The sequence below is a fragment of the Crocodylus siamensis genome, chromosome 6, assembly GCF_052110815.1.
Source record: "Crocodylus siamensis isolate JL-2025a chromosome 6, ASM5211081v1, whole genome shotgun sequence".
Classification (NCBI taxonomy): domain Eukaryota; kingdom Metazoa; phylum Chordata; order Crocodylia; family Crocodylidae; genus Crocodylus; species Crocodylus siamensis.
Genome location: NC_143400.1, coordinates 32,392,952 through 32,415,687, shown reverse-complemented (window position 1 = coordinate 32,415,687; position 22,736 = coordinate 32,392,952). Strand labels below are relative to the sequence as shown.

The 22,736-nt window shown below is 42.9% G+C and overlaps 1 protein-coding gene and 1 pseudogene across 1 annotated transcript; one reads left to right on the top strand and one right to left on the bottom strand.

Annotated features, from left to right (window-relative positions):
* Window positions 1-1,643: 1,643 nt before the first annotated feature.
* LOC149862220 (olfactory receptor 10A4-like) lies at window positions 1,644-2,606 on the bottom strand. The gene has a single exon (XM_090053890.1). It carries the CDS (start codon window positions 2,604-2,606, stop codon window positions 1,644-1,646), a length of 963 nt encoding a protein of 320 aa, XP_089910016.1.
* A 9,733-nt stretch (window positions 2,607-12,339) lies between these two features.
* Window positions 12,340-13,314, top strand: LOC149862219 (olfactory receptor 6B1-like; annotated as a pseudogene).
* Window positions 13,315-22,736: the final 9,422 nt, after the last annotated feature.

Here is a 22,736-nt window from a genome sequence, read left to right as displayed (position 1 = left end):
AAAAAGAAAAAAAGCCCTGCACTTACTGGCTGCTGCAGTGGCTGTCAGGGCTTCTGGAGGCTCATGGCAGAGTCCTCCATGCAGCGTGGGGCAGAGGGGATTGCCCCCTTCCCCTCCCCAGCTGGCAACATCCAGTGAGTGTGGGGCTTTTTTTTTTTAAGAGTCAGGATGCGGGGGTTGGGCTGGGAAGCCATTGATAGGTCTGGGAGAGCAGGACAGGAATGGAGACGGGGCCTGTTTGATTTGGTGATTCAGCCAATTCTGCGGCAGCTGAATTGCTGAATCAGATTTGGCCAGATTTCATAGATTTCATAGACATTAGGGCTGGAAGGGACCTCGGGAGATCATCGAGTCCAGCCCCCTGCCCAAAGGGCAGGAAGTCAGCTGGGGTCATAGGATCCCAGCAAGATAAGCATCCAATTTACTCTTGAAGGTGTTCAATGTAGGTGCTTGAACCACCTCCGCTGGCAGACTGTTCCAGACCTTGGGGGCTCGGACAATAAAGAAATTCTACCTTATGTCCAGCCTGAAATGGTCTTGCAGGAGTTTGTGACCGTTTGACCTCGTCATCCCTTGGGGCGCTCTGGTGAACAAACGTTCCCCCAGATCCTGGTGGTCACCCTTGATAAATTTATAGGTGGCCATCAGATCACCCCTGAGCCTACGCTTTTCCAGGCTAAAGAGTCCCATGTCTCTCAGCCTGTCATCGTAAGATCTGTTTTCCTGACCTCTGATCATGCGCGTGGCTCTCCTCTGGACTCTCTCAAGCTTCTCCGCATCCTTTTTGAATTGTGGAGCCCAAAACTGGACGCAGTACTCCAGCTGCGGCCTCACCAAGGCCGAGTACAAGGGGAGAATGACGTCCCGGGATTTGCTCGAGAAGCATCTATGGATGCAAGCCAGCGTTTTGGTCGCTTTACTAGCCGCAGCATCGCATTGCAGGTTCATGTTCATCTTGTGGTCAATGATGACCCCCAAGTCTCTTTCTTCTGTAGTGCTAACCAACGTAGCACTGCTGAGCCTATAAGGGTGCTGCAGTTTTTCCTCCCAAGGTGGAGAACCTTGCATTTTTCGGTGTTAAACACCATCAGGTTCTCGTCTGCCCATTTGCTGAGCTTGTCCAGGTCAGATTGATTCAGGACAGTGATTCAAATACCGAATTGAATCACTGTCCCCCAAATCAGCTGAATCCAAATCTGAAGTGAATACTAACTGCTTTGCACAGGTCTAATTTGCAGTAGGACATGCAAAGAAAAAAAATGTTATTTAGCAGGCAAATGCCTTTTACCTTCCATGGGGTAAAGTCAAATTATACCATTTGCCTGACATTGATATAAACAGAGATAGTTCTATCATCTGGGGAGATCAAATATGTTTTGCGTTTAGAAAGAGCTATTTGGGGAGACATTTAAAAAGATTGAAGAAGTATTTGAAATATTTAAGTGACAGATACTTGCTCTTATGGTGTATGCATTATAACGTGAGGACCTTGACAGGGCTACACCACTTACTTGCTCTTCATGTCCCACTACCCCCCACCCCCCACACACACAAAGGAATCAAAGAAAATCTCAGTCACCCAGGCTATAGTATTCTGAACAGAAACTATTATTTTCCATAGATATTTTTTTAAGATTACTGATTTATTTTCTCTGAATACCACTGTACACAAATAATTTCCCAACAAAATTTCCTAGAGCCTCCTTCACCATTTTATTTCTCAGGCTGTAGACCAAGGGGTTGACCATCGGAGTCAAGGCAGTATAGGAGAGAGAAAACACTTTGTTGAGACTGCTCTTGGCTTTAGACTTTGGTAACATGTAGACAAAAATTAATGTCCCATAGAACAGTATCACCACAATGAGATGAGAGGAGCAAGTGGAAAAAGCCTTGTGCTTCCCAGTAGTGGAAGGGATTCTTAAGATGGTGGAGATAATTAAGATGTAGGACATTAATGTTAAAAGAAATGGTGGCAGTGTGAAAATACCTGCTAGTGTAAAGGTTGTGACTTCCACCATGTGGGTGTCTTTGCAGGAGAGTTCTATGATTGGGAAAACGTCACAAACAAAATGGTCAATTTTATTGGGCCCACAGAAAGACAGCTGTGATATTGATACTGTTGTGATGGTGCTAACCACGAATCCACTTATCCAGCACCCAGTTGCTAGAAAGAGGCAGGAACTGTTATTCATAAGGGCAGAATAATGCAGAGGCTTACAGATTGCTACATACCTGTCATATGACATCAGAGATAAGAGATAGCACTCAGCTCCTACCAGGAAAGCGAATAAATAATTTTGCCCAATGCAGTTTCTAATGGAAATAGTTCTGTTCCCGGTCACCAGACTTGCCAGCATTCTGGGAAGGATGGTGGAGGTGTAGCAGGTTTCCAAGCAGGACAAGTTCCCGAGGAAGAAGTACATAGGAGTGTGCAGATGCTGATCAGCAACAACCACAAAAACAATGAGGATGTTCCCAGCCATAGTCACAATGTAAATCACTAAAAAGAGCAGGAAGAGAGGAGTTTGCAATGACGGAAGATTTCTGAATCCAAGGAGGATGAATTCAGTGATGTCAGTTTGATTTCTCCAGTTTGTGCCTGCCATGGGGTGTACTTAGGAAAGTAAAAAGAAATCTCACAGTTAAGTTTGAAGAAGTAATTTACTGTAACAAAATTACTCTAGGTTCAGATTTATTAAAGATCCCAAAGGCATTCAGCTTCTATGGATAACCAGGGAACTATGTGTTATGACATGGATGTTTCAATCCTTCTGTGGAGTCTGAAAATGTCAACCATCAGCTATGTGTGCACACCATATAACATCCCTTCATGGTAAAACCACTTGGTTTAATGTTTTACTGTGTTCCTCTAAATTGAGCTATGAAATTCTTGGCAGGATTGTCAAAGAGGGATTTTTTTCTGAGTGATATTTATAAAACAAAATTTTTGGTGAAATCTTCACCTTGAGTAAACAGTCAAAAGATTACTGTCCCAATGGGCCATATGTCCCACTAATGAAAATGGTTCTACTGTCACGGTCCTATCTATTTTGCTGCTGCTCTTGATGGATCTTGCTATTTTCTTGGCCTTTTTTCTCACAATAGTTACTTTTCTCATTCAAAGAGAAAAGAATAATTTCAGTTGGAATTTTTAAGGCACCTAAAGCATGATGCCAAAGAAAGTCAATGAAGAGATTCATATCAAATTTCACAGAATCCTAAAATAGCAACATCTCACCTCTTGAGGAAGGAGTGAGATGCTGAACTTAACAGTGTCCCCAACACTGACCTTTTACTAATTGTAAGTCAGACCAAACAAGAATTGTTTTCTAACTTAGATTTTTTTTAAAATAGTTTTAATTGAATTTCTGATTTTCAGCTGTTTTCATATTTCAAGGGATGGGAGCAGCTAATAGCACTATTCTGATTTACAAACCTGAATTGGAGGGGAATAAGTACATATTTGCCTTCCGATTCTAAAATTCTACTCCATACTCATTTTTATGCTTATTTTGTGAATATGGCAAGAATTTTCCTTATTCATGCCTCAATTTCTCCATCTTTTTAATGAAAAAATAATGTTTAAGAGGGGCTGAACTTGCGAATTTCCAGAATGCAGTTTTCTAACCCTGAATGTCAGCAAATAAATGGAGGCAAAAAAGTAGAAACATAAAGGACAATGCTTACCTTAGATTAAAGTAGTTCAGTTCAGGATTTGAGTGATTTCTCAAGATTACTATAGAAGCTGATTGCTTTCCTTAAAGATACTTATCTATCTCCAAAGGGATTATCACCACCTGGGAACATGTTATGTCACCTCTATTTATACAGTTCAGTTGTACCATCACACTTAAATCATTTTGCAAGAGAATATTGTTTTTCTTTTATGTTTAAAAAACAACAACACATAAATACATAAATAAATAAATAAATACCCCAAATCATTAAGATTGGTTTTCCTCCTCCTCTTTATCCTTCATAATATGGCTCAGATTGTGTTCTCAAACTTGTCTTAATGGAGTTCAGCCTTGTCAGGTATCATTCATTTGTGTCACAAATTCTTCTTCATAGCTAAGTTTAATCTAAATAACTTCTCTCTCTCTCTTTCACACACACACACACACACACACGTTAAATTTTAATACAGGGCCTACCAAGTTAACATGCTGAAAGTTCTGGACTTGTATTTAAACAGAGAAGGAGAGAGCTTGCTTCAAGGTGGGTGCAAGATAAATTTATGCAATAAAAATTTAGACAATGAAGGCTGTAGAAATCATTTATTGATATTCCTTATAGCTTACTTTCTAGAGCCCATTTCCGACCCCCTGCCATGGGCAGGAAAGAATGCTGGGGTCAAATGACCCCGGCTCGGTGATTGTCTAGCCTCGTTTTGAAGACCCCCAGGGTAGTAAACTAGACATTTAGAGCATTTTTACATGTGATCCAGTGGGGGAGTGGGGGGGGGGACTTTAATTAGAGCATCTCTGAGTGCCACTCTGATTAAAGCATTTTCAACACCTCATGCATCAGAATCCCCATGCTTCAAAATTAACTAAAGCCCCCACTGCCATTTTGAAGCATGGGGACACTGATACATAAGACTCAGAGGCTGCTGGAGCATGGTAATTAAGTCTCTGCTGATATGCTGTAATTACAGTGCGTTGAAACAACCTCCCTTCACATCTACAGGCATCCTTAGTTGCCCCAACATCTACTGCTGTAGTCCAAGATAATCCCAGCAACTATAGCAACCTACTACTTATGGTATTTGCAACTAATCTTTTAGCTTGTTTGGGGAAGATCTATACTTTGGCGGGTGAAGATTATGAAATCAAGGCTGTTGACAATGGTGATATGCCTGAAATCACATGAGCACCAAATGTCATCCTATTGTAGCTTTTTGGCAATGCTAACTTTTAACACTTTCAAGCAGCTTGATCTGCACTGATTTCAAAATGGAGGTACTTGGAGTATAGAACAGCTTGGCTCTCTCCATACTTCCATGCCTTGTATTCTGTGTAATCTTAGATGAAATGAGGTGCTTTCACTTTGGGTCCCCATTTGTCTGTCATGTCCACTTTTTAATGAAAAGCTCTTTAAAGGGAAGGACTTTTCAGGAGTGGGTTGATACAGGACCATGCACAATGACAGGACTGGATCCAGGAGGGGCATAGTGCACCCACCTTCTGTATTGGACTGGCCCATAGGAGCCTATTGGGATTATTTTTTTTTAGCCCTCTTCTTCCCTTCCTCTTCCCCCATCCCTGCCCCCAACTCCCCCACTTACCACTTTTCCTGTCTGCCCCAGCCTGGCTGCATGTGGTCTGAGCTCAGCTGGGGACAGGGAAAGCAGCAGTGGGAGTAGGCAGAAGGGATTCCCTTCTCTGCGCCTGCTCCTGGGAGATGGAGCAGGGAGGGGGAAACTACTCTCCTGCCTTGCGGTTGTCACTATCTTCATCCCCACGTGAGCCCAGCCCCAGTGCAGCCTGGCCAAGCCAAGCAGAAATACCTGTTCTGCTTTTTCCACTCCTTTCCCCCAATCTTTGGGAAATTCTGAATCTGCCCCTGCACAATGAGACCCTTATCTCAGCTAGGAACTCTAGGCATATTATAGTTTCATAGTTGGTAGGGTCGGAAGGGACCTGAGCAGATCAAGTCTGACTTCCTGCCATGGGCAGGAAAGAATGCTGGTGTCAAATGACCCTGGCTCAGTGATTGTCCAGCCTCCTTTTGAAGACCCCCAGGGTAGGAGTGAGCACCACATCCCCTTGGAAGTTGGTTCCAGCTCCTAGCTGCCCTGACCGTGAAGTAGCGCCTCCTGATGTCTAGTCTGAATCTCCTCTCAGTCAACTTGTGGCCATTATTCCTTGTTACTCCCGGTAACACTCAGGGGAACAGGGACTCTCCCATTGCCTGCTAGTCCCCCTTGGCCAGTTTATAGGTGGCCACCAGATCCCCTCTCAGCCTTCTCTTGTGGAAGCTGAACAGGTTCAGGTCCCTTAGCCTCCCTTTGTAGGGCCTGCCTTGCTGCCCCCTGATCATGTGAGTGGCCCTCCTCTGGACCCTCTCAATGCTGGTCACATCCCTCCTGAAGTGCAGCGCCCACAACTGGACACAGTACTCCAGCTGCAGCCTGACCAGTGCCGCATAGAGGGGGAGGACCACCTCCTTGGGCCTGCTCGTGATGCATCTGTGGATGCATGACAAGGTGCAGTTAGCTTTCCTGACCACATCCTCGCATTGGTGGCCCATGTTCATCTTGGAATTCATAAAGACTCCAACATCCTTTTCTGCCTCTGTGCTGACGAAAAGGGAGTTCCCCTGCCTGTAGGTATACTTCTGGTTCTTCCCTCCCAGGTATAATACCTTGCACATGTCAGTGTTGAAACTTATCCAGTTCTCATCTGCCCACCCCTGTAACCTGTCCAGATCTAGTTGCAGCATGTCCCTCTCCTCTAGTGTGCCCACTTCTCCCCACATCCTAGTGTCATCTGTGAATTTGAACAAGGTACTTTTCACCCCTTTGTCCAAGCTGCTGATGAAGATGTTGAACAGTGCAGACCCGAGGACTGAGCCCTGGGGAACCCCCCTGCCCACATCCCTCTAGGTCGAAGGAAGGAAGGGTTATGAAGGAAGGAAGGACTTTTAACTGCTTTATTCAGGGGTTCAGAGATACAAAAAGGGTGGCCGCTTACAAAGCAAAAAAACAAATTACTATCAAACCAAGAATACCATATCATCGCATTCAACACATCACACTGTGACAGACACCCTCACTACATGCTATGTCATGCCTTACATGTTAGTTATGTGGTTGGAGTGCCAGCCACACAGTCATAACTATAAATAAACAATTCGTACTCTGCTCCATCCAATCATACATGTAACAAAAACCTTCAACTTCCCACACAAAAAGAAGGCAAAAAAGCAGCCTAGTGAGGGCCCAGGATGCAGCATGAGCTGCAAGTCATAGTCTGACACCAAGCCAGCCCAGTCGCCCAGACTGGTCATGACATCAGAGCGCGTATTTGAGACGACCGTCTTCCACAAGGCACAGCACTCCTTCTAAGGCCCAGCGTGTCTGAAAGGTGGGCACCACCCACCGGAGCACAGCATGCTCAAATGCCAGTGAGAGGCATGCCTGCACCAGGAGGCGGAAAAGCCTCAGGGCATCATCTGAGCCAGTCCCGGCAAGCTAGTTTCGGCGGCTCTTGAGGATGGCCAATTTGGCCTGACCCAGCAAAAAGTTGGCCAGGCAGATGGGGCCTTTCTCAGCTACCCACTATGGGTAGCAGCACACATAGGTGGTCTCTGAAAAGCAAGAGACCTGGCCCACCTGGAGATAGTCATCTAGGGTGGCTGCTGCCTCCAATGGGAGGGTAGCCCGGATGTCACACAGAGATGGTCCACACTGCGGACAGAGCACGTGCCCAGCTGGGTGGTCAAGGCCTCAGGAGAGAGCTAAGCCAACCGAGTGGGGTCAAGGAGATGGCTCAGGTGGAGGACATGCACCTGGATGAAAATCGCTGTGAGACTGGCAGAGGCCAGGCTCAGCATGAGGCACCTTAGATATGGGTTGTACACCAGGGGCTCCCTCAGCAACTGTGGGAACTGCAGGTGATGGGTCTAGGGCTAGAGGCGGAAAGTGGTTTGCCAGGCTCATACCACGCCATGGTAGAAAGCTGGAAGCACTGCCCAGTTCAAAAGCGTGAGGTCCAACAGGAAGAGCTCCCCCCCATGTCATGTCTTACATGCTTGTTGGATGTTTTCCTCATTGTGCAAAAGGATGGCACTATCATCAGCATATTGTAAGTCAAGGATGGTTACTGTGCAGTAGCGTTGCATTACATTTCATGCCAAGCAATGCTACTGCACAGTAGTAACAAGCTACTGCAGTCACCATCTAGTGTAGACACTGCCAGCGAGTGCTACGTCTCACTTTGTCCTCTCTCTCAGATTTTTTCACAACTTCTGTGAGACTAAGTGGGAAGCTTTTCCTAAGGGTTTTTTTTTATAATGAAACTGGGTAACAGGCAGGCTGTTCTGGTGCCCAGTGGCGGAGTGCCCTGGAGGTAGGAGACACCCTGGCATACTTGTGAGAGATGCCCTGGCAAAGCACTTCCAAAGTGGTGGGGCATGGTAGTAAGGGATGGCAGTTGATTATTACCCATAGAGCTTTACCTATGCCTTTTATTAAACATTGCCCAACCAGAAAACAAACTCTCTTGTGGTTCTTAAGAAGAAGAGAAGTTAGGAGATGGACTGCAATTGTGATGCCAACATTTCAGAGTGGAAGGTGGTCAGGGAAGCAATGGGTTGTGATGCATAAATCATGAGGGAGGGGTGACATGTTTACTCCTTGCTGAGAGCAAAGTCTTATATTTGCTGTTTTAGCACATCTTTGATTCAAACCCATGCAAACCCTTTTTATAACCAAAGCAGGCTTTATTGTCTGTCAACAAAACCATGCCTTTTACTAAGTAGCCCAGTTCTTAGTAATCCAATGGTATTTTTTTAACCAAAACATTTTTATTTAATGAGCAACCAAAAAAACCTACCCAAACAAACAGACAAACCACCTTTTATTAAGTAAACCAAAATTTGAAAAAAGAATATCTTCTGTTACCAATATTTTAATCAACAAATATCCCAAAATGTCTACCTTTCACTGACCAAACCAAAGCAGTTCTGCGAGGTACTTATGGGGTACAAAGTGGGGGGAATTGCACAACTCCCATCAAGGCCTACAACACACCCCATTCAAAAAGTACCCAAGAGAGGTGGAGTTCCCCACTACATAGCATTATGGATTCATGGCCATATGCCTGCTGAATGCATCAAAGAAGCTGCTCTCAGGGTGGTATCATGCTTTCATTTCCAGCAGTTGCAAATCATTGTTGTGTTGTGATGTATTAAAGTTATTATGAGTTAGGATGGTGCCATGCGTCCACATGCTAAGATTGCAAATCTTTGGAATATAGCAACTTATTTTAGTTATTATAGTTAGGAGATAAACCTCACCTGGAAGAGAACACTTTTGCAATTCCATGGGGGCTCTTAATGTGGACTAAATGGCTGAATTGCTCATGTTTTAAGTTGAATGTGTGACATCACCCTTACTCTGCCAAGAACCCTCCCCACTTGGGCACGTGGCGTGTGCTGCTGTTGCTGTGTGGAAATACTGGTAATATTCATGTCATAAATGTGTCTGAACCAGCTCTCTGAACTCAGAAATTTTTCCCTTCCCAACAAATTCCATGAAGCAGTTGACACCACTAATATCAACATTTTCTTTTCTAAAACAATACAAGAAAATGTATCGTTATTCCTTTTGTCTCATTATAATTTCAGATGCTCATTAGCCATGGTGCCAAGGGAGATTTCACATTTTGGTGAGATAAAGGGTGAAGCAAGTCAGATGTTCAGCTTTTGCAAAGAGCTTGAAGGAGAAACATACCAAGATCACCAGCAGAACCAGGGTGTCTGAACACTAACATGCAGGTCTCATTACTGAGAAGTTTCAAGTATACAGAATAAGTGAGAATGTAAGACAAGTTTCAGGACCCATATTTATGTCCTGGCAGTGCTTAGTCAGAGGAAAATTCTGAGCTTCTTTTGTACCTGCCATGAGATAAATAGACTTCACCAGACTCTTTTGGGATACTGTGAAATCATAAATGATATATATAGATATATCTTAGTGAGCCTCTGTGCTGAATATGTTTCTATTATAAGTGCCACGTAATGCATAAGATTATTGAAAGGGATAGTGAGTTTGATGTTATGTTAGTTCTTGTGTGTCTAAGTCAGTGCTGAATATGAAATGTCTTAAAATATGTGTTTCTGTGCTTGGCTAAGTAAGGACCTCCATGTTGCAAAATACTTTGAAGATGGAAAGGAATCTATACTACACACTGCTAATATTATTTACTATTCCACTAGGAATGCAATAGAAGTATATTTCTGAACAGACTTAGACTTCATCAAATCTGTCCTTAAAGTAAATGAATGTTTTCTCTCTGCTTGAGTACAACTGAATTATCAATTTTATAAGACAAATGTGTTTATATATCTTGCCCTTATTCCTATGTAAATGCATGGGGATACTATAAGTTATTTTTATAGTTCACACAAGTGTGTAAACACTTACAGTGATGGTGAAACTTATTTTCCAGTAAGAAATTTCAACAATTTTTTTCAAACTCCCCCCCCCCCGTGCTTTCAATAAACCTTTTTTATGTGGGGGGGAGGAGGGCGGAGGAGAGAATTGGTTTAAAAAATCTAGTTTTGATAGACCTCATTAGTTTACAAAAATACTTTCCTTTTTTCTTCCTGAAAAACAAATATATTTTCTATCAAAATGTATGAAAACCACCCTTAAATTCTGGCAAACATTAACAAAAACACTTTCTGACAAAATAAATGTTTTCCATGAAAAAATACACCTTTTTGGTCAACACAAGCATTTATCTTTGATAGTGACATCCACAGTGTTAATGCGGAAGTCAGTTTTGTATAGATTGTAAAATGTGGCAATTTCTTTATATAAAAGGGAACCACTGCTATTTTTGCCAAAGGCAAGGGATTGATGAAGTTGTAGTCCATATTTCTTTTCAATATGAAGTGGAGGTGAAAATCCAAGTTTCAGGGAATGGAGTAAAATGCTCAACAGCTTTACTGGAGATATTAAAATAAATAATCATAAAATCATAGAAAGTTTGGGTTGGAAGCGACCTCAGGAGGTCATCTACTCCAAGTCCCTGCTCAAAGCAGGACCATCCCTGACTGCTTCATCCCAGCCAAAATGTTGTCTAGCCAGGTTTTGAAAACCATAGAAATATCAAAGATGATTCACTTTTTATATTTTATTTTGAGAATTTTAAGGTTTTAAGCTCGTGAGGAGTTTCCTAATACCAAAAAATCAAAGGTTTGTTTCTGAAAGAGTTATAAGGACTGACAGACTGAAAGAAAAACAGAAGCCCAGACAGAAGAGATCACCGTATGTGATTTCTGATGGTGCAAAGTTGGAGAAATATCTCAGAAACTTAAATGAGTAGGCAAAATTGGCAGTGATCTTGAACACTGATTGTAGTACTGGTCTTCAGATCACAAAAAGGATATAGTAGAAGTAAAAAAAAAAGATACCAAGAAGAACAAGCAAAATGGTCAGGGGTATGGAGCACCTGCTGTACTAGGGGAGACTGAAGAGGCTATGGTTCTTCAGTTTGGAAAGGAGAGGGCTGGGGTGGGGAAAATATAATAGAGGTCTATAAAATCATATGGACATGATGAACAGGGAGAAGTTATTCAACAAGTCGTAGAATACCAGAACTAGGGGACACTACTAAAGTTAGCAAGAGACAGGTTTAAAACTAACAGGAGAAAATACTTTTGACACAGTGCATAGTTAACTTGCTGAACTCATTGCCACAGCAGGCTTTAGTGGCAGATACAACAGTCTGGTTAAAAAAGGGATTAGACATATTCATGGATGGTAGATCCATAAATAGTTATTAAATGGAGCAGTCAGAGATGTATCCCCTGACATCTCTAAACCAATGATGGTAGATGCTAAAGAGGGTATGAACAAAGGAGAGATCACTGTGAATATACACTGATCCAATGCTGCGAGGACTCTCAGTTATAGATTTAGATTGGATAGGATGGAATAATTACAACACTATGTAGGATTTACTATCCCAGCTTTAAGATTAGTATTATGTCATAAGCAACCTGATAAATTAATCATTTAACTTGATATATAAATACTTTCTCCCCCTCAATTAAGATATCAAAAATTTATTTTAATTATATTTATTTATTGAATATTTGGTTGACTGCATTCTCTGCTTCTCATACAGCATATATTTTACATGTTCTATACATTCAAAACTCAATTATAGATTAGAAGAGGGAAGCAAACATAGGTAAATCAAAGTCAAAATGTAGCAGTGTTGTTTTTGGAGGAGAGGTTGGACATGTTGATGTATCCTTAAGAAAAGAATATGAGATAACAGCATATTTATGGGCAAAATAAGCACTGGAGTTATGATTTCTAAGAGCTATACTTTCTAAAATGTTTCTAAGAAAAAAAATAACTATACATTCTACTCAAAGGCAGTGTTGGAAGGTGCTTAATTCTTTTTCACATCTCCCAAATCACATCTTAGGATTCCAATCATCTGGAAACTTATGTGTTGGTCTCCAAAACAAGTATTTTACTTTTAACTAGTCTGATGGCATACATTATATATTTATGAACTGAAATTGAAACTGCATCACTGATATTTAACATCTTTAATATTACATTTTTTCTTTTAATTCTTCTAGCCAAGCCACATGGAAAAAGCAGAAGAGAATCAAACAGTCATCATGGAATTCATCCTTGTGGGATTCAGGATTATTCCTGAACTGCAGCATCTTCTCTTCCTGCTTTTTCTAGCAATCTACATTGCAACAGTATTAGGGCATCTCCTTATTGTTGCATTAGTGGTAAATTATAAGCAGCTTCACACACCCATGTATTTCTTCCTAGGCAATCTGTCCTGCATAGAGACCTGCTATACCTCTGCCATCCTGCCCAGGATGTTGGCCACATTCTTCACAAATGAACTATGCCATCTCATTAAATGGCTGTTTCTTGCAATATTATTTGTTTAACTTGGCTGGCAGGTGCTGAGTGTTGTCTCTTGTCAGCCATGTCTTATGACAGATACCTAGCAATATGCAAGCCTCTACATTATGTAACTCTTATGAGTGGCAGATTCTGTTTGCAGCTAGCACTTGGGTCTTGGATAAATGGGATGGTGGCTGGTGCCATTGTGACCTCTCTGATGCCACATTTAATTTTCTGTGGCCCCAATGAAATTGATCATTTCTTCTGTGATTTCACCCCAGTGGTGAAACTTTCCTGCAGTGACACCAGCATGATTGAGCTTGTTACTTTCATCCTGGCTTCCATATTCACACTGCCCCCATTTCTACTGACAACCATATCATATATTTGTATCATTGCCACTGTCCTGAGAATGCCTTCTGCAACCAGAAAGAAAAAAAGCATTTTCTACCTGCTCCTCACACCTTATTGTGGTCACAATTTTCTATGGGTCGCTAATCATTGTGTATCTGTTGCCAAAAACCAAAACATTGAGAGACCTCAATAAGCTTTTCTCTGTCTTCTACACTGTCCTGACTCCCATGGTCAACCCTCTTATATATAGCTTGAGAAATAAAAATGTAAAGGAGGTTTTTGCAAAGGCTGTGAGCAAATATTTGGCCTTGATGAGAGATCAGAGAATCCATACTAATAGCTAAATAAATGCAAGTGACCATATTTGATAAATGAAGCACAGAGTCAGAATCATTCATGTTACCTTAAATACATGTTAAGTTCTCTTAAAACAGGTCTGTCCACATGTTATGGCAGAAAGACACAAGCTCAAGACCCTGTGAGTAGCTCAGAGAGAATTGTCTTCCAGCGAGAATTATCTTTAACTGGTTTTGGGCACCTCATGTTGCATTCATGTTAGGGTGTAGTTACATGTTAAAATCAGCATGTGGTAACTTTAAGGAGTGTTAGATGGTGTTAAAGTTAGCACATGCTCTGAGTGGTCACACAGTAAGAGTTAAAACGCCCCTGTAACGTACAGTGCTCTGACTTCCTTAAGACGGCTGGTGAGCAGGGGCAGACTTAATAGCTGCCAAGCTGGCTCTGCACCTGCTTAGCTCACCTGCTCTCTGGTGGTGTGTAGGTGAACCAGACTGGGACCCTGCCAGGCCCTGGCAGACAGTCATCCCCTGCCTGCCCAGACTAGGCCTCCACTGCCCTTGCCAGCCCAGATCAAGCCCTCTGCTCTCCTCCCATCCCTACCCCCCACTGGCCTGGATTGGGCACATCAGCTCCCCTGCCACTCTCCACTGGTCCAGATCAGACCCACCACCCCCATCCAGCCTGGATCAGGCCTCCTGCCCCCATTTAAGCCTGGTTCTCCAAATTGGGCAGCACTAGGCATAGCAGGAGGTGGGGGGAAGCATACAGTATACTGGATATCAAAGGGTAGTGGGGCTTGGAAGAGGGAGAAGTACTAGTTATATTTTATGATGGCACCTAATTAGGTTAGGAGACAGCTATGTAAGACAGTTTCTCATTCCACTTTTCTCTGTGGAAATATAGTATATATAGTATATATTATACTATATAAAGTATATATAGTATATATTATATTATATTATAACTATTATATATTATAATTATTATAATTATATATTATATTATTATAATATATATAATTATATATTATAACTATATAGTAGTTCTCAACATTGTTGACCACAACAGCTCCAGTTTTCTGGCTATCTCCACAGTCCCTACAGTCTTCTGAACCTCCTGTTTCCCCCCTGGTCCCATGCACAGCCTCACAACAAAACCCCCTCATGATCTGACCCCACCAAATGTTTCCTATGCAGGCTGCACTGAGTGTAGTAGCCTGGTTTTGGGAAGCAGCAGAGTAGTAATAGTGCTTTGCCTAAACCAGTTACACTTGCCTTTCAGCAGTGCTAGTAAGCCCACTGACAAAGATATTAGTGGGTCTCTGCTACATCCCATGATGGAGCAGGCTGTTGACAAGAACATTTAAAGGGCTCACTTTACCATCTGGAGCTGCCTATTTAGCTCAAGTCTAACTCCCGCATTTATATTTAGCACAGTGGCTGGGGTGCTGTTAGTTGGCAGCCTGGCACAGCCAAACTGCACTTTGGACTGGGCAAGTCAGAGATCTCCAGGTGTGTCCCCCAGTGACACAGAGAAATGGTCTTGGGTGGCCTACAAAGGATTTCTGGGTATAATCCCAGCCCAAATTCCAATTCCTTATTCGGGTCCAGATACTTAGCACAGTGTCTAGACAGTGGTGTCAGTTGGTAGCCTGATGCAGCTAAATGGTGCTTTGGGCTGTGCAAGTCTTTAGTCATAGATGTCCAGAACAGTCCCTCAGGGCTGCTGAACCATTTTGTGGGGTGGGCCAAGAAGGATTTCTAGGTATAATCCCAGCCCCAAATCCATTTCCTTATTTGGTTCCATATACTTAGCACAATGGCTGGGGTGCTGTCTGTTGGCAGCGTGGCACAGCCAAATGGATCTTTAGGTCAGGCAAATCTGTGGTCAGAGATGTCCAGGAGAGTACCCTGGTCCCACAGAAGCATGGCATGGGGTGGTCTAAAAAGGATTTCTAGGTATAATCCCAGCCCCAAATCCAGTTCCTTATTCAGATCCATATACTTAGCACAGTGGCAAAGGCAGTGTCAGTTAGCAGCCTGGCGTAGCCAAATGGCACTTTGGGTCGGGCAAGACTCTGGTCAGATGCATCCAGTAGCGGCCCCCAGTGATGCAGAGGGATTGTGATGGGTGACCCAAGCAGAATTTCTAGCCGTAATCCCAGCCTGAAAGCCAGTTCCTTATTCAAGGTATTATACTTAGTACAGTGGGCATGGGGGGTGTTAATTGGCAGCCTGGCATGGCCAAACCGTGCTTTGGGGAAATGGGACTATGGTCCAGGTTCTTTGGGATAGTCCTCCAGTGGCATTGACAGGATGTTTGGGGTGGCCCAAGAAGTATTTTGCCCCATAATACCATCCTAATCTGACCTTCACTTAGGGTTCTGTACTTTATGTGGGATATTATTTCAAATATTAATTAGTGGACTGCTCCGCCCTGCTCCCCCCCACCCCCCAAGAGACCCAGGCCTCAATCCCCCTGCTCCTCCTCCAAACCCCTCCCTCTCCAGACAACCCAGATATTATTTTACATATGAACTACTACATATGCATAGATAATGAAATTCTCTCTCTTTAGGATGTGGAATTCATTGCTAACAAGCTTTATTGGGTCTAGATTAGCTTTGAAAAAAGAACTGGGCATAAGGAACTGGGAATAAGCAACCAACTTCAGCCCCATCTGCTTCTGTGGGGGCTGCTACCAGGACAATTGCTTCTGAAAGGACGACTAGCAGAAGAATTGTGACCGAGTGAGCTGCTACTGAGGGCAGAGGAGCCACCAGCTAATGGAGTACCCAGGATTGCCTGGTATCCTTTACTGAAGGAGAAGGGTTGTGGAAAGGGGTTCCCCTCCCCACTCTTAAAAATTGCTGGGTATAGGGAGTCACTGGAAGAAATCAGGGATAGGGGTTGCTAGAGGAGGTTCTGAGAGAGCTAAGGAAAGCATCAGGTTATCATGGCTGTGTGGGAGCTCCAGCAGAGAGCTCAATAAAGTATAGCTGAGAAGAGTCACTCCAGGTGCCAAACACAGGGGAGCTGGCTTGGGAAGCATCTGGGGAATGGTGTGAGTGATTGCAAGTGCCCAAGAAAGACTGGACAAGGGAAGAAACCCTGGTTTCCATGCAGCCACACCTGTGGTCCTGACAGGCACCTCCATCTTCTGTCCAGATGCCAGCATCATCATCCCTCTTGTGAGGCACAGCAAGGATCGCTCTCCAGGGCTCCATTGCAGCCACTGCACAGTGGGCTACTCTGCTGCAGGCAGAGCCGTTTGTGAAGACCTGGCTGATTAAGCGTATATACTTGTTAAAGTTGCCTGAGTATTAAAGTTGATAACATAATTGCTTTTGTTATATGATAAGTCTTTGCTTTATCTGCTGGTACAGATTATTATTGAGCTCATTGAAAGTATTTTGGTTGTTATTTATGGGATGTCAAATTTGTTACTCAGTTATTATTGTAAATAAACTATTGTAAATAGTTATTGTGTGTGTGGTCTGGTGTGGGGAGGACCACCAGTGATGCTCCCAGCCTGGAGATGGAGTGAGTGGACAAGACCTATTGGCACCTGAGGATCCCAAAATTTGGATGTGGCTGCAGGTAGCGCTGCCTCCAGGGTTACACATTATTGCAAAGGATGAAAGAATTCTGAAAACAAACCAGACCAGAAGTTAGGCGATAGAAACAGAAAGCAAGTACAGATTCTTACATTCTTATCTGCTACCTCTTGGCTACCATAAGAGTCCTTCCAGAGTTCTAGAAATCAGCCTTTCTACTGCTTTTACCAGACCTGGTAACTGGAGCCAGTGAACCCCCAAATCTGATATTCAAAGATGAATACTCTAGCCTAGCTAGGCTCTAAAAAGTCTGCAAGCAGTCACCAGAATCCTCTATGTTTCTGGCCACCCTGAGACACCTGAAGCCCCTCCAGCTGAAGGGACTAGTGCCTCCAGATGCCATTAGCATTGTAGAGTTGATTGCTCCCATTATAGACCAAAAAGTGCCCAGGAGTTCCTGTTCCACCAGAGGCCCCTTGTCTGCTATTGTGAGTAGCAATTGTCTTAAGTCTAGGACACATTTGCAAGGAGCTATTAGCAATTCTGCCTGCTTCCCGAGTTCTCTGGCTAAACCATATCCAAAACCATAAAGATATACCTAACAATAATAACACAATCCATATAGTAATAACAATATCAGAAGTAAATATAGTAGAACCTGGGCTTTCCAATGAGACCACACATGCCTCATTAGTATAATAAAACACAAGAAAAAAAAATATGACATGCTAGGAATCCCAAAACATAACAGAATTTGTGACAATGACAAAGGGGGGAAAACAAACAAACCCCAAAATGGAATGAAGTGACCCAGCTCTGTCAGTCCTGTTGGGGGACACAAGTTAAGAATGAGCAGCCTCATATGGAAGCACCACCATGCCCTTCCCCAAATGGACACCTTTGTAGATCTGGTGATTCCTATGAATTCCTGCCTCTTTCAAAGTCTGCAATACCCCACCCCATTTTTAGGCTAGGTTTCACCTGTTCCAGATGGAAGAAAGAAAGAAGAAGGGAAGGAGAAGGAGAAGGAAGAATCCTGCTCTCCTCTTACTCCTGACCTGGTCCCTCAACTCCCAAACCTGTGATTGAATCTATGCAATTAGATGAAGCCCATTATCACCTCACCTTAACAGAGTATCAGTACAATCTATACTTCAGTTGACACTTTTTTTGCTAATTGCCTTTAAAAGAAGGCAGCTAGTTAGCCTGAAGGGCTGCAGCTGGGGGGAGGCTAATAAGGGTGTGGGTCCCTGAGAATTAAAAACTCCAGCAGGCAGGACTAACAAAGAAATAGAGGAGAAGCATTAGGGGCAGGAACATGCCTGTGCTAGGAGGAGGGTAAACCTAGGAAGGAAGATTGGCATTACAGTGACTCCATCTCAGGCATTAGGATGATAAAGTTTCCATTTACTTTTTTTGTTTGGTGAAGGGCTATATAGATCTGGGGCAGGTGAAGGTATGCTCCAGGCAGCAAAAGCCATCCTGGTGAGAGATTGTGTAGTATACTAAGGCTGCCGAGAGATGTTCAGAGGTAGAACAAAGTTTGAGTAAAGTCCTGAGGTGGAAACCTACAGCACATGGTGGAAAAAGCAGGCAAATAGCATGCCCCCATAAACAGTGTTAAAAGGGATGGAGGGGCTACAATACCAGCAGGCTTTACAGAAGTAATGGGGAATGATAGAAAGTTGGTCTAAGTTAAATACCTGGTAAATTACTGGAGCATATAATAAGAAAGGTCACTTGTAATCCTCTGGAGGAGGAAAAGCTAATCAGGAACAGCAGGCATGAATTTGGAAAGAACAAATCATGCCAAACAAACTTGCTCTGCTTTAACAAAGTCCAACATGACTGTCTGCTAAATAAACTGAAGAAATGTGGGCTGAACAAAACTACTTTTAAGGTGCACAGACAACTGGTTCAATAGTCACAAGCAAAGGGTGATTATAAATGGATCCATGTCAAAACTTGAGGTTTTTGAGTGAAGTCCTATCTGGGTCTGTCCTTGGACTAGTGCACTTTAATGCACTTATTAATTACCTGGATGCACTTATTAATTACCTGGATGCTGGAATATAGAGCTTCCTGAGCAAATTTGCAGATGACACAAAAGTAGGAAGGACACAAAAGTAGGAAGGACTGCAAATGCAAATGCACTGGAGGACATGGGAACAATTCAGAAGGATATTAATAATCTGGAAAGCTGGGCTAAAGCCAACAGGATCAAGTTTAAATTAAATACAAAGTGCTATACATTGAGAAGAGTAACCAAGAACAAAGATACAAAGTGGGTAATAACTGGCTGAATTGTAGTACTGTGGAGAAGGAACCAAATAGAAACAAATCTCATTTAAGCCACTTTTCCTTTTTTTATGGTGGCACAAATGCTGAGCAAATAGTCCTTCCCCTTTGGCATAACCAAAGGTGGTAATAGACTCTGCCCCTTTACTGTGTCTGTAACATTTGTGGTGCTTTCCTGTTCTGCCAGATCTTTCCCTGGGTCTGGATGAACAGGGGAAAGTGATTCCTTACTCAGCCTGACCTATGCATCTGACTAGGGGGCGGGGGAGGAGGAATACTTCCCCCCCCCCATCCCCTCCTCCATATTTGTAAAGGATTTCCCTATGTGCATCTGCAAGAGTGGAGAGGGTTACACCCATTCAATTCCCACTCCTGCACTTGTAGGCATGTGGGAGGAAATTCCCTGCAGGAGATTCTCATGCTCCCCAACACGGAGGCAAGGCTGCAAGAAGTGCAGTTGACTGTGCTTCACTGAAGACACCTGTTTATTGCCTGGGTGTCTTGGTGGGTCACAGATTCAATATGGGTCTGTAGTGTGATGCATCTGTCCAAAAGATTAATGCAGTTTGGGCTACATTAATAGGAACACAAAATGCAACATATGAGAGATGATAGTGCCTCTTAACTCAGCACTGGTAGGTCTCATCCAAAGTATTCCAAGGAGCCCCCTGAAGAAAACTGAAGTAACTCAACATTTATAACAAAACAAGGTCTGCAGTTTTTAAATGCATGGCAGAGAGGAATGTTTAAAAAAAGGAATTATGAATTAAAAAGCATTTGATAAAAGTTTTCTAAAATGTTTTATAGTTTTTCCAAACAGCTTTAGTTTTCAGTATTTCAACTTGCCATCAAACTAAGCATCCATTTTTTTTATTTTTAACTTGAAGCTTCTTGAAAATATGCAAGCCAAGGCAATCTATTGTGATATAGGCCATGGATTCTTAACTGCAAAGGATACTATGCTATATTTTACTTTTATTATACTACTTTTTCTTTGTTATACATTTCTTAATATTAAAAAATAAAAGGATGAATACAATGGGTTGTGGCTTCAATAAACTTACTGAAGTTCTGACTTTAGAAGTTAAACAGTCTTGGGTCTTGCTGGTACTTGAATACTGGACCACAGTAACCAAGTGAGTGAGGAAATATCATCTGCTCCAGTTGTTGCTGGAGAGTAATAAAAGGAAGGAAGTATCCTACTTTAGGGTGAGAGATACAGGGATTACCCAGTGTAAGCTCCATTCTAACCAAATCTTCCCTGATTATGTGCCTTACCCTTTGAAACAAACCCCAATACAGCAATCCATTGAAATGATGGGAAACTTGATCAACTTTTGAGAGCTCCAACTGGTTTGTATCTTTTTATTATGATGGTATAATCACATAATTTCAGGATTTTCTTCCCCCTCCCTGCCCAATAAGTTTATTATGTGCCATTGACCATAGATAGCAGAAGATAAGAAACACAGAATGGAGGTATCTGCACATCTCCAGAGGGCAATCCCACTTCACCTTTCTTAGAAGATATGGGACATTGGAGCATCCCTTCAGATGCCTCCATGCTTACCTGTCCACTATTGTGGCAATCTGCCTAGATTGTCAGAATGGGGTATCACTGGGAAACATGGTCCCAGAATACCCAAAACTACTGCTGTACTAAAAGAAAGAAGGGCTCTTAAAAGCTCTATCAACTTGTTGAAAGCTCCTGCAAAAAGCTACATGAAGGCACCAGTATGCATGGTATGTTAAGAGAGATACCCAATCACCATCCTGCATCAGCCGAAGGAACCATGCCAATCTGCTTCTCTGCAGGTAGGGTATTTGCTTGGCTGCTTGTGTAAGCCAGTTTACTCCTTGCTGTAGCACCTCTTGGGTGATAAGTTAAACTAGCACCTGGGCTAATACCAGACCAATGTGATGGCCTGCACAGGAAGTGAATTAGAATGCAGTCAATGGTAGGAGGAGAGCAGGCTGCCCTCCCCATCCCCCGATCCATTATAGCTCTACTCTCCTATAGGCCCACTTGACAGAAGAATTAGCTTGGGTAAAATGAATGGTACAGCCATGGTAGCAAAAAAGCTGAAGACAAACTTATTTCCAGAGCCTTTAGCTCCTTTTCAAACAGTTTCAGCCTTTTGAGTGTGTACAGAAGTTGCTTTTTTGCCATTTAAACCACTTTATTGCCATGACTTAACAGAAGTGCATAACTTTATAGAATTTTAAAAAGGGGTACAGAACCTTAAATTAACCTTTGTTAAATAGGTGAGGCATTAAACTTCAAACACTGTATTTTACAGCACTTTAGTAACCTACAGTGCTTTAAATAACTTCAGTACATTGGGTCAAATATCTGACCAGTTAAGAAGCCCTAGGAAGCTGTGAAGTGCCCCCTGCCTCCTACTCTGCAATATGCAGGGTGGCTCAGAACCCCCTCCCCCCGCAACACTGTTCTTCTGACATGTTTAAGAGTAACTTTATAGCACTATAAAAAGTGGTCTAAATTACAGTGCTGTAAAACATGCACAGAGCACTTCTGTACACACCCTTTGTGCTGAGCTCTGTTGTGTCACAACTACATTGCTAGTAGTGCCTGAGAGAGTTACACAATGGAATGCATATTACCTTGTGGAAGTCAATGTCACAGGATTAGTATAGGACAATATTACATATTCGTGTTCAAAAAAGGGATTAGAGAAATTGATGAAGGCTATTTCCCTTAGATTTATTAAGCACAGAAATCAGGCTATACCCCCAGGCTCTGGACATCCTAAGCCTCTGACTACTTGTAACTGTGGAAATCAAACAGGATCAATCAGTTAATATGCATTCTGTTTCTTATTTTCTAAAGCAGTGGTGCTCAACCTTCTTGCCCCATGGGTCAGATGGGCATTGCCCAGTCCATCAGTGGCATGGATCCAGCTAGTGGGCCCAATCTAGCACACAGGCTAGATTGCCCAAGGCAAGCACAACAGGTTGCAATCTGGCTGCACAGGGAAAATAGGGGTGCCCCAGCCCTAATCCAGGTGTAAGGGAAGGGACATGACCTGGTCCCTGAGTACAGGGGGAAGAGAGAGAAGGGAGCTGGGAGCTAAAGGTTATCTTGGTCTGCATGGGCCAGTACTGCACTATGTTCCCCTTGCCTTCTTCCTGCATCTCCTCCCCCTCCCATCATGCAGCCAAACTATGATGGTGCCATGCTGTTTCAATGTGCCACTTCAGGCCACGTGGGTGCAGCTGGCACAGCTCCTGCCACAACCTAGCCATGTACCCGAGACTCAGAGTAGGGTAGGAGCCATGCTGGGGTTGGACAAAAGTCATGCCAGCTGCGCCCGTGTGGTGCAGCCCAAACCAGTGGAGCACTACATTAATGGCTCCCACACTCCTACCAGGCCCCTTTCTGGCAAGTTCATTTCTTCTAAACATTACTTATTTCTCAATCTTTTCCTACACTCAGTGTTGCCTCTCCATAAGTGCAAGAATATTAAATTATGAATCTTTCAGAAATGTTTGCAATAGCGAGAAGAAATTTTTGCTTCTGGGTCTATTCTTGGGTGGTTCAGGGCTCTAGGAGTAATTTCCTAAAGCTCTTCTGACTAGAAACTGATAAAT